General features: G+C 43.2%; 1 protein-coding gene across 1 annotated transcript; it reads left to right on the top strand.

The window, feature by feature from the left end:
* Positions 1 to 372: 372 nt before the first annotated feature.
* Positions 373 to 5,088, top strand: emx2 (empty spiracles homeobox 2). The gene is made up of 3 exons (XM_084561430.1): positions 373 to 1,043; positions 2,143 to 2,327; positions 3,811 to 5,088. The coding sequence occupies exons 1-3, from the start codon at positions 653 to 655 to the stop codon at positions 3,976 to 3,978; spliced, it is 744 nt and encodes a 247-aa protein (XP_084417556.1). The 5' UTR covers positions 373 to 652; the 3' UTR covers positions 3,979 to 5,088.
* The last annotated feature ends 7,508 nt before the right edge of the window (positions 5,089 to 12,596 follow it).

Here is a 12,596-nt window from a genome sequence, read left to right as displayed (position 1 = left end):
TTAAAAATAATCACTTAGTAGTAACACCACACACATACACACACACTAATAAAAATCTGTTTGGACCTGTCACAGGCCTTACATGCAAATAATCCCGCTACCTTGAGCTTTTTTTTTTTTTTTTTTTTACTGATTTAGATGAATGTGGTAAATGTCCTGGAGATATGTGTGCGCGCGGTGGAGAAAGTGTGTATGCGCGCGCGTGCGTGCGTGCGTGTTGGGGGGGCTCCTTCTCTGGACGAATCCGTTCCGTGTTGCGCGCTCGAGTCCGCCTCTCCGCGCCCCTGCTTCCCATTGACGCACTTTTTAAGCGTCTTCCCCTTCTCCACCTTAAGGCGAGCAGCAGCTGCAGCGACCAATCACCATGCCATTACAGCCTTCAGAGGAAGCTGTTTATGAGGCTGCAGCGCTAATTAGGCTCATGAACTAACAAATCTGCCTGCACGAACCCGGCGAGGAAAACGATCACATCCATGGATTAGTCTGGGAGTAGCCGAGCACTTTTTATTCTGGCTTTCTCGACGCTCGCCGCCTTTTCCCCAACTTATTTACTGCGCAGAAACTTTGCCCCTTTCTTGGGTGTGGAGTATTTTTTAAGCAAGAGCGCCGACGACAACTTTAACTTAAACTGGGGAATCTGGACTATCAGACCATGTTTCAACCTACACCCAAGAGGTGTTTTACTATAGAGTCTTTAGTGGCGAAGGATAATCCTGTACCGGCGTCCCGCTCTGAGGAGCCCATCAGGCCAGCGGCTCTCAGCTATGCAAACTCCGGCCAGATGAACCCATTTCTGAACGGCTTTCACTCCGGCGGCAGGGGCGTCTACTCTAACCCGGACTTGGTGTTTGCCGAGGCGGTTTCTCATCAGCCAAACTCCGGCGTCCCGGTGCATTCGGTGCCCCCGCCGCACGCTCTGGCCGCTCATCCGCTTTCATCCTCACACAGTCCGCACCCGCTTTTCGCCAGCCAGCAAAGGGACCCCTCAACTTTCTACCCCTGGTTATTACACAGATATAGGTACTTGGGTCACAGATTTCAAGGTAAGCCGCCAAAACGTTTCACTCGGCTTCGGTTTTACGCACGAAACGCGCAGAGCAGCTGTAGCGTGGTTGCAGATTTGTTTTATTGTTTGTTTTCGTGCTTCAATACAGAAAGCACGCTGTAGCTGGAATTAGAAGAATCTTTGATGCGGTGGCAGAGCAGTTTTTAAAGCCCCTCGCCTCCAAATGCAAAACAAACACAATTTAAATGAATATTTGCAACGAATTTCTTTATTTCTCAAAGAGAGGGAATCTCGTGTAAAGAAATAATTGTTGCTGGGCTCTTGGAGCTTCCTGCTGCCTGGAGAGTCTGTTCAGGGGTTAAAAAAAGACCACTAGAAACTGACATGTTTGTACACTGTTAGTCTGCAGGTTATATATAGCATATGATCTATATTCATGCCTATAAATGAATGCATCTCAGTGCTCTGCGGGTTGGAGACATTTTAAATGCAAAAGATGCTTTTTATTTTGAACGGGAAAATTTTATATTTTATTTGGTCATTTGATTTTGCTGTTGCTAATTTTCTAAGGCTGACATGATACTAAAAAAAAATTAATTAGAATTTTAGTGACTAACTTGTCTTGGCCTGCGTCATTATTAACGTTTTATTGCTTTTCTTTGCCTTAGTTGCTCGTTTTATAGTATTTATACTTGTGATTATTAGTTTTTTATTCTGTCAAATGAAAACAATGCTATAATATTTTAAAATAATTCATCCTCAAATGATTTCTAAAGTGTATCTGGCTGGCGTTTATATATATTTTGTTCACTAAGGCTGCTTTTGAGCTAATTTAATTAAGGCCAGGATTATACCTTTGCTTTGTTTTGTTTCACTCTTTCCTTCATGCGGAAATGTTAAAAGAAGAAATTGGAGAAATAAATTTAAAAAACACACATATGTTTTTGGATAGATTATGCCCTGTAACTGACCAATGTCCATTATTTTCATCCCACATTCCCACTCTTGCCCTCATGAGACTAGTTTTCGTAGCTGTGCTCAGGCCTTGCTGTTTGTTATGGAAAAGGTTAAAGCCTTATAAAACATTTCGTTGAGGATCTTCGTTTTTTTTTTTTCCTTCTTCTGCTCGTTTCCAGGTAATGAAACGAGTCCAGAGAGCTTTCTTTTGCACAACGCGCTGGCCAGAAAGCCCAAAAGAATCCGGACAGCTTTTTCGCCTTCGCAACTCCTGCGGCTCGAACACGCGTTTGAGAAAAACCATTACGTGGTGGGAGCAGAAAGAAAGCAGCTCGCCCACAGCCTTAGCCTCACAGAAACTCAGGTAAGAAACACGGACTGTTACTCAACACTAAACCTCACACACCTGTCTCTTTATTTCACCTGGACACGGCGGCAGTGCGCCTCATTTGAGTTCCCATTTGCTGCTTGTAGGCGCATGCTATTTTGGTTCTATAAAAACACCCATTCCCATGTGTTTTATAGTCATTTAATTTGTTGATATAAAGAGATATTTCTCTAATCATGGCAGATGTGGTGGACCTATTTTTGTTTGTTTTAACGTGGCACTGTGCGTAATGGAGCCTGCTAAACACAGGCCGCTGTACAAAAAAAAACAAAAAACGACTGGATCTTGACGCACGGCACATGCAGCAGGGCTAGTGTCACGAGCAAAACAATAATTTGAAATAATCACGCAGCAAATTGTTCCTACAAAACCGGGCTCCATAAATGCACGTTGTCAATCGAAAGGCTGGGGCTGTCCGCTGGATCAAATCCACCGTCATTGTATGGGCCTAACCTCATTTTAGGAGGGGTTGAATTACTTTGTTTTGGGGGGAGAATGTTGCCTTTCAAAATGGAGGGCAAATTAACCAGTTAACCATTTTATGGGATAGGCGATACAAAGAGCGAGGCGGGTTCAGTGAATTCCCCCTGCCATATTTGAGATGCCGTTTGAGCCCATCAGCCGCCGTCTTTTGTCCGCTGTGCGTCTCCTTTGGACGGCGGGGCCTTTGGAGGAGCTGAAGGGAGAAATGAACCATCACCTACTTCAATTAGCCCACTGAAGGCTTATTAAACGCACCTCGGTTGCCATTTAAGCGCTAAAAGGGGGCTGCGGAGTGACAAAGCAGGGACAGATAATTTATCGATTTAGTAGTTGTTAATCCCCCACGGCACCGATTAGGCCTATTGGCAAATCGATTTAGAGGAGTGTGTGAAAGTGTACGTTAAATACACCTCCTAGATTTGGTCCCTTTAACATCCGCCAATGCTGACAGAAATACTCATATTGTGAGAAAATGTTCTGACCTATTTTAGAGTAAAGTTTCTCCAGACATCAGTCGTTTGTGAGCATATTTTAAAAAAAATATTAGAATTTAACACAGCTGTTTATCTCCACTTTATTTCCATTTTTATTTTTAGATCTCAATTTAGAGTGTAATTGATAATAAATGGCGCGTTCTGTTATTAAAACTCGGCATTACACTTATTAACATTATTTACTGGAGCATCTATTCTTTGATGGCTTGAAGACTCACACGCATGCTCTCATTGAATTATAATTGGTCTTTGTTTATTCTGGTGACTTTTTTCTCCAGTGCAGGGCACATTTCTTTTTTTTTAAATTTCCACCGCACTGCAGCCTGCATGTGTTTAGTCCCTGCTATTCCTTTTACGCATAGTTTTTACGCACTGGCCAATCGCGGTTTATCTCGTGATACTGATACGGGTGCGTTTTTTTTCTCCTCTCTCTCCCCTTTCTTTCTTTCTTTCTTTCTTCCTTTCTGTTTTTTTACTCTCAGGTAAAAGTGTGGTTTCAGAACCGAAGGACGAAGTTCAAGCGACAGAAGTTGGAGGAGGAGGGCTCGGAGTCGCAGCAGAAGAAGAAAGGATCGCATCACATAAACCGGTGGAGACTGGCGACTAAACAGTCGAGCCCGGAGGAAATTGATGTCACCTCGGACGATTAAAGAAAACAAAAAATAATAAGAAAAAAAGACAATATGAGCGTCTGAATGAAGGAGGACATGGATAAAGGATGCCGCGTAGAGACAGTGAGAGGGTACAAAGCCAATGTCACATTTCAGATCTCTGGATGATCGGCAGCTGAGGGTGAGAGAACCCCCGACTGGCACTGCTGTCACCGTGTGTCAATCCAAATGACCCAGGAAAATGTGACTGACAGTGTCTCAGTCCTCCTACCTGAACCCTTCCACCAACACCACCACCACCACCACTACAACCCCCCCATCTGCCGCCACCTAATTATATTTTTCTCCAATTCATATTGGACGTTTGCACTTCAGAAGTATTTTTTAATTTTATTTTTTATTTTTAAAAAAACGTTTCCACTCAAGATACCAAAACACCAAAACTGCTTTTGTAAAACTTGAATTTGCATGGTCTAGTTTTCTTCCCCCCCCTCCTCCTCCTCCTTGGTAGCTGTTTTAATTTGACAAATTTTCTCAAACCAAGAAAAAAAGAAAAAAAGAAAAGAATCGATTCTGTTTTTAACTCTATTTTCAAACAGAGATGTCGTGCTTCTTCCTTTTTACAAAGTGTGCCGTCTTTAATTAATGATTCTCGTGTAAAAGTGATTGTGAAAACATATGAAGTAGCGGTGCTGCGTTATAGTGTTTTTTTTTTTAAAGAAAAGAGAACAAAAATTGAATTTCGATGATCAAAAAATAATTATCTTTCTAAAAAGTGAATCACACCACAGATGAAGTACTTAAAGGGAAGGTATCAGGACATTCCTTTAACCTAAAGCTTTACCAATGTGTCGCTGTGGCCCCCATGCAGCCTTCTGACCCTCCAGAGAAAGTTGCTACGAAGGACTAAAACGCAAGAATTGACAGAATGGGAAAAAAAAAAAAAAAAAAAAATACTCCAAGCACTGAGCGTATTCCATGTACAGAAATGCTAAAAGTTAATGTTTCTGTTAAACCCTCTTTTACAGAATGTAAATAATTTTTGTGTTTGTGTTAAGTTTGCTACAATTTTAACACAAAGTATACTTCCAAGAAGTATGTAATTGTCAATATTTTGTCAATAAAGTTTTATCAATATGTTGCGCGCAGTAAAAGTATAGACTTTTGATTACACAGAGCAGCTGAACGGAGGCCTCTGACCAAAAACGAAGCTTTAAAAGGCGGTGACACTTTGCGCCATGGAGTAATTTGGAGAGGGCATCACCAGAGTTTGGACTAATTTAAAAACACACCGAGAGAGGCAGAGACAGAAATGCTGCAGCGTGTAATTTGTTGTCCTCTCAGCTCTGCATTTGTTTCTAACATAGGCTGCACTGGCTTTATCTTTTTTTATTTTTTTCAGGGGCTGCAGCGTCTGCTCCGCTCCAGCTACAAAGAGTCCCCACAAGCTTTTGTGAAAGTGCAAATCAGTTTGGGCAATTATCATGCGAGTAATATGAGGGGGAAAGGGGATGCATTGCCCAGTGGTCCACTTTAATCTCTTAATCCACGGATCCAAGGGGGCTTGGTTGGACATAATTTAGTACAATCTGACTACCCCTCACGACGCGATAAGGGAAGGTTGCAATGTGCCGCAAAATGGGATCTTTGTTTAAAATCTTGTCTTGTGGGCTCCATCACGCTGCAAGCTGCTGCTGCTGCTGCTGCTGCTTTGGACTGAGCGTTCAACATTACAGGACTTCTGTAGGAACTAAAGAGATGTTATATAGAACAGGAAATTATTTGCTTATTTACACACAAACAAATCAACAACTAAACAATGAGCACAGAAGCTCAGTTTAAAAAAAACAAACAGAAAAACTAAAACTGGATTATGATTTTTTTTTTTTTTTTCAACGAATCCAACTTCAGTGTTTTTTTTTTTTTTTGGTGCGAGGTTTGTTTAATTGTTTCCTACAGAAAAAAAGAAGCTGTTTTTGTGGTTTGGGTTGGGGGGGGCATGGCATATAGGGAATTCCTAATCGGCCCATAGATTATAACAGCAATAAAAATCTACAGAGAATACCATTAGCTTTGAAAAAAAGAAAAAAAAAAACTAAAAGCTTTATTACAAACCCAGCTTTGAAATAGGGGGGATTAGAGGACTGAAAGGGTCCCACAATAGTTAGAAGAAAAGGTTTCATGCTAATGAGGTTAATGCCCTTTGTATCTCCGGACTCCACAACTTCATTACTCCTATCTCGGGCAACACCGAGCGGCTCAGAGCTTCACAATCCACTCGAGCTTTTCCCTACCCTGCCTATAAAGAAGGATTTGATAGCAGTCCTGTTCAAACTAGATAATTATATCTTTTCAAGTTGGAATTAAGATAAAGAAAGTGCAGTGGAGGCGGTGAGCCTTGATCCGCCGCAAACAAATTTGGCGCACTCCCTCCCCCCCTGTGTGCGCCTGCATGGACACACAGGAGACAGGACAGGCTTCTCATTAGAGCCTGGCACCGTTTGATTAATTTAAACACATTTTGGTTTAAGAAATATTCTTCTCTCTGGACATAATTTTTATTTTATTCAGGGTAAGCTTTATTTATTTTATTTTTTTTGGGAAATAATTGAAATATATATAAAAATGCGGAAATTAAAATTTTGTAATTAGACGCTAAAATAATTAAAAGACAAACTTACCAAATTAAAAGCTCCACCTCTTTTCGGACTGTCTTTATAATTTTAAAAATAAAATCGCAAATTACTCTTTATTCTGATGGCACCTATTCAAATATTACATTTAGAATTAATTATAAATATAAAAAGCCATACACTCTGCGCATGTGTTTTGCAAATCACACAGCTTGGCTAATATTTACATTTCTTTTTTTTATTTATCCATCTTTAAAATTCAACGCATCCTTCTTTTCAGATCCTGGTCCTCTTTAGAGGACGGCCTTGCGCAATTTGAGACTAAGGTCACATGAATATAATAATTGGTTTGGACATCATTCAAGCAGCGTGTGTGCGTTATGATGTGAAGTGGGCCCTCGCATATCAGATCCTCCTTCCAGACGCTCGTGCTGTGCGTTAAGGGCCAGCTGTGGGGACCTCTGGTGACCCGCTTATCTAAACTTAAGCGGCTCCGCTCGGTCCAGGGGCCAAACTCCGCAGTAAATCATCACAGGTCTCCGAACAATTCGATTAATCCTTAAATATTCACGACCCAGGCCGTTTGGACATTTTGGACATTAAGCCCCGCTGCATTAAACATTTAGTCTGCAACGTGAAATGATTATCCGTCATTGAAAAGAGTAGTCGCTCCTATCATGTGACCCCACTGACCCAAAACCTCTAATCTGCAATTAGTAGGTATAATTACGTCCGCTGACACCACTAATGTGGATGGTGGTGGCACAGGCAGAGGATGGACGGAAGACGGGCTCAGTATTAGTGCGCAAGTCAATAATTGATCGAGCAGAGATCTCTTAAGTTGGGAGAAGTGGCTTTTGAAAGGGTGGATTTGGGTATTTTGTCAACATGTCCGCGGAGGAGCCGTTCATGCTTTTGCTCCAAAAGCGCACCGCGTCAGGGTGAAATGAATGTCTGGCGAGGTGGCACACCTGTAGGCCGACCCTAAAAAAAAAAAAAAACGACGTCAGGACTAACTTGATCTGTCCTGTTTCACAAATTGCCTCTGAAATTGATCCTTGAAACGAGAGAATGAACCCTACACAATTCCCTTGGCCTTGACATAAGGTGCAGCGATAAATATACAAGACTAATGAGCAATTACCATACAATCACTCTTCAAATAGCTTACATAATAATAAATTAAACATCGCAGCCTCGGATTCTGTTTCTTTCTTTATTATTAATAACGAAGGAGGGGCGTTAGCAGCCATGATGTGCTCTGATGATTATGTTTTCCAAACGCAGCATATTCCAATTTGCCATCGGTTACGTCCAACTTGTCCCCCCCCCTCCCTGACTTCCTACTACTGGCACGGACGCAACTGCGCAGGCGCAACAATCATTTAAATAACACGTTTCTTCATTCTGTTCTGGATTCTTAGTTATCGCCAATTTAGATTTTGAAGGAGGTGAGGCGTTCAAGTGCACGGCTGCGCACACACAGACAAGACGGGTCTTAAAGGCAGCACGTTGGCCTGCTGCGTTCAATGGCAAGAAAACGTTTGCAATTAAGGCCAAATTACTAAATTGAGACGAAAAAATGTGCCCAAACATAAATTATTTTTATTGAAAAGGTGACAAATGGCAGCAGGGAAATGTACTTATTTTGAAAAATTTCCCACCGGCATTAATGAATTCAGAGCTGAGTTCCAGCTTGTAGACACACACACGCTAAGAGCCTGGCACCGAAATGTGATTGTTAATAGATGAACGAAGCCAAGAGCCACATTACAAGCTGCCCTGACAGGCCCACGCTGGGCTTTTGGTGCTCCATTGCCCGTGTTCACCGAGGTCACCACGCAGACATCACGTGACCAGGAGATGTCACAGACCTACAAGTAACAAATGGCCATTTCACGATGAAATATTCAACGAGAAACACTAAACTTTTTTCCACCTGCACAGGCGAGTTTTTCTCCCTCTGACGGGCTTCCCCCTTTGGCCTCCATCCCACGATGGCCCGCGCAGGGCTCGCAGACACCTCCAGCGTCTTGCCTGAACTCGGCCCGCTCCCCGGCGCGACCGCACCGCACAGGCACGGCTCAGTTTTCGGAAAGCCTCAGAAAGTTTTAACACCTTTATTAGCTGTTTTTATTTTTTCCTCCTTGTATTTTCATTGGCTGCAACTGTAAACATCTATTTTCAATTCATTAATATTCCTACGAGCTGCTGCAATCCCAGAGATTCCTAGTGCTTATTTTCTTTAACGATACAGGGGCAATTTGGGCTGTAATTTGACGCAGTTTCATTTGCATATAAGTGTTTCCCACATATCCACCAGCTCTGAAGAGAGCGGTTGTCGACCCCCTGTCCTCTGAAGTTCCAACCTCCAAACATTTTATAGGTTGAATCTGCAACCAGCATTCCCCCTCAGCGCACTAATGTGTAACATATGGCGGACTGTACACCTGATAAAATACCTCAGGGGCCCTGCAGTTTGGAAAATCCTCAATTCGCTCTCTAAATAAAACAAACAATGGCCTCACTAAATATATCACATGTGCCTGCTGAACTATTTTGCGTCTCTTGACCTGCAAGTCCCCTTCCCCACATCATCAGAACCGATACAAGCGCGTTTTCCGGCCCGGTGCCGTGACACAACTCGCAGGTAGTTTCGAAAACAATGCCACATTTTCCGACCCCCCGCCTCTACCTGCTTCAGGCCAAACATGCTGCAAGACCGGCCGAGGCTGCATTGCTCTCGCGTCTGGCTCCGTTGAAAGCCACTAATTCTTCTGCCCCGTGTTTTGTGCTCCGTGTCAGGATATGATCACATCCAATGAAATGAGCTCACATCTAAAAACGGGAGTCCACTTGCTGCTTCATCCCTGTGAAAGTGCTGCAAATGTGGCTGCAATTAGAGCTGAAATGTAATATAGCTGCTGGTGTGCTGGGCAGACAGGTGAACTTGTGGGCACCTGTTCTTCTGCCCCTGCTCTGCACACGTTGGGGGCTTCGCTGTGTCTCCCCCTAGCTGGGAGGGAGCAAAATGTGGGCCCCCCCCCTCCAAAAAAAACACATGAAATATCAAGTTTCCTCTGGCCGAGTCTGACAGCAGTTGAGTGTTTAGTGTCTGGAAAGCGAGGCAGCATGAAATACTTTCTGGACAGAGGCTGGTGTGCTCTTGGACGGTGAACGGTGCATCGCTGTTCCTTATGCTTTTCCAACAGGAGTCAAGTGAGCCAGTGACACCTCTTTAAAATGTAACCTTAGATATCTTTGGATTTTTCATTCAGCTTTTTAAAAATAACAGTAAGTGAATGAAAAGCAAACAGCACATCTGTAAATACTACTCCGGCTGAAGCTTTACATGTTTCTTATCGTGTTTTACTTGCAGAGAACGTCTTAAATTATTATTATTGTTATCACATGCAGCAAACATGTTGATTTCATTGGTTGTGTTAAATGACACAGTTCAATCAGACCTTGTTTTAAAACGCTTTCACGTCATCTACTCCAAATTACCATCACATGAGGCGTATGTCCTGCATTAGCGCTGAATTTAAATTTACAGCAGCCCTATAAATGCTTGTCCGCATATGCTATGTGTGCATTTTTTTAATGATTTTTAATAGCGAGCCCCAGCCTGGTTTGTCATGCTCCGCTTCCAGATGGGCACGCTGTGAAGAATAATAAGAAGAATAATTGAATTAAAGCAAACAACGACACAACGAAATCACCATAAAATTATTTTTGCGACGTTTCAAAACACGAGAAATGCCACTAAGCGGTGCTATTTTGCAATTTCCTTAAACGAAATATGATAATTTGTTTCTGAAACGAGTGCAACAATCGACAAAGGATAGAAAATAGGTGCGGGAAAAAAGGTATCATCGGAAAAGTGGCGAACGTGTGTGACCCTTTGTATGTAGCTGTTATTAAACACTCTTTAAATTAATTTATATTCTTCAAGCTGGTATCGAGAGTCATTTCCCCTTCCTGAATTCCTCCCTAGACTCGAGAATGACAACTAACACTGACCAGAACAGTTTATTCTCTGTGAAGAGTAATTTACAACAGGCAGCTTTCATAACACAAGAGAAGGGATGTCTTGACACTTATGATAATTCATGAAGTTTCAGCTGCTCCACAGCTTCATGCGGCGTCTCCACGATGGCTGATCCAACTCTCACGCCAGCTCTCATTAGCTTTTCATACACCACTGGAGCTATTTGTGGCACCAACGTGGGGTTGTGCCAATTCTCTGGTCAGTGCTGTCTTATTACCCTCCTCCCCGCGCAACAGACGCTTGAAGTCGGTTTTATAATGACTTATATTCACAAACAATATTTTCCGTGGGGGTTGCCCGTGCGTGTCTTCTCTTGTATGCGTGCGCATATGCATTTGTGGGTATCTGTGCATTCTCTGCAGCGGAAAAATGCTGCCGGACAAAACAGTCTGTGGGTTTGTTTGGAGAAATTGGACGTCCCCGGTTGCGGCTCCAAACTCTGTGACTGTATGTGCAGCACAGACACCTAGCTCAAGAAGTGGTTTTGTCCCGTGGGCCTAAAGGCGTCAGCTGAGACAAAGCTACAAGTTAGACAGCAAGACATGAAAGTAATACATAATATGTGAGGCCGGAAAAGTATGAGGGAAGGTTGATATTTGTTCCTCCTCTCCACATGGCGGCAGATGCTCTTGAATTCCGTGTCATAAACCAGCGCAGGCCATGTCGTAAAACGGTGCCGCCATGTGTTGGAAACGTGTTCCTGGGGAAAAATACAGTGTACTGTGGTGTCTGACATCCAAACGCTGACATGTTTAGGCCACGCAGAGGCAGAAGAAAAGGCGTTTAGTTATTTGTTGTGAGCATAAACACGGGGTTTCGGCGTGGCTGTTTGGAGAGTCGGAGCGCTGCCTGACAGGCGGTGTAAATGATTGGTGGCAGTAATTCAGGTTGTGACATCTATTATGGGCTAATGAACAACTTAGCACCTCCACAGAGAAACTAACCCACATTATACTTGCCGATCATTCACTCTCATTCACTCATAATGTTCTTCCTACTCACTACACAGCTTAGCTATTGAAGGAGATGGATGCTAACGCTGCCTGAAGATCTCAAGTGGAGTTTCCGAGAGTCGCCTTCTAATTAATAACTTGTTGCGGATGGTTTATGTAAGCTAAGATGAAATAATTACTTCTCCAGCAGCACCAGGAGACTTTGAAGTCCGACCAGCGACGGTTGGGAACCCTCCAACATCGACGGCTGTGCGGGCACTCCATTATGCATTAGCAGCAACTGAGAAGTGCTCTGTGCTTCACCTGACTCTAACGGGTGCTAACGCTCACTCGCTAAAGTGCCTTCCACCATATAATTGCATGCAGCGTGAACATATGAACTCTAAATGCATGTAACCCACAGAAATGAGTGGCAGCTGACTTTGAAGCCGTGCGATGTGCGATGGTCTTCACCGGCGTGCACCACTTCTCTCAGATGAATGATTCCCCGACTAACAGCGGTCGGAATAAACAGGTGCAACGCAGAGTGTAGAATATATATATAAACGAGGTAATGGTCTTTTCAAGTCCAATTACTGCACAGCACATGGTCTTGTTGCAGCTTTTGTCCTCCCCTCCCCTCCCTTGCCGGCCATCCTATGTGTTTATAAGCAAGGTATAATGGTAGCAGGGTGCGTAAGTGCTGCAGGTTATTTTGTATTTGGAGGTGAGGACATGGCAAATCAGACCACTTCACACATGAAAGGCAGTAGCAGGTCCATTTAATTCTCTGTGCCTCTCTTACCCTGGATCTCGCTGTCCTTTTAGGGGGACTCCAGAGGCTAGTTAAAAGGTGTCTGATTCTCACCATGAATCTAATTAGATCTCTGACTGAGGTCTTAACATCTCCTTTGGAAAAAAAAAAAAAAAAAGGAAAAAAGTAATGCATGGAAGGAATAAGGTGCTAAAGCACATACCCCTCGCCTCCCTTGCACCTTGGCCTAAGCTGTCCCCTGCTCCCTCCTTTACTGGAGAAAAACA

This window comes from Chelon labrosus (assembly GCF_963514085.1).
Source record: "Chelon labrosus genome assembly, chromosome: 15".
In the NCBI taxonomy this organism is placed as follows: Eukaryota; Metazoa; Chordata; class Actinopteri; order Mugiliformes; family Mugilidae; genus Chelon; species Chelon labrosus.
Note: the sequence above shows the minus strand (reverse complement) of the source record. Positions and strands in the feature narration are given on the sequence as shown.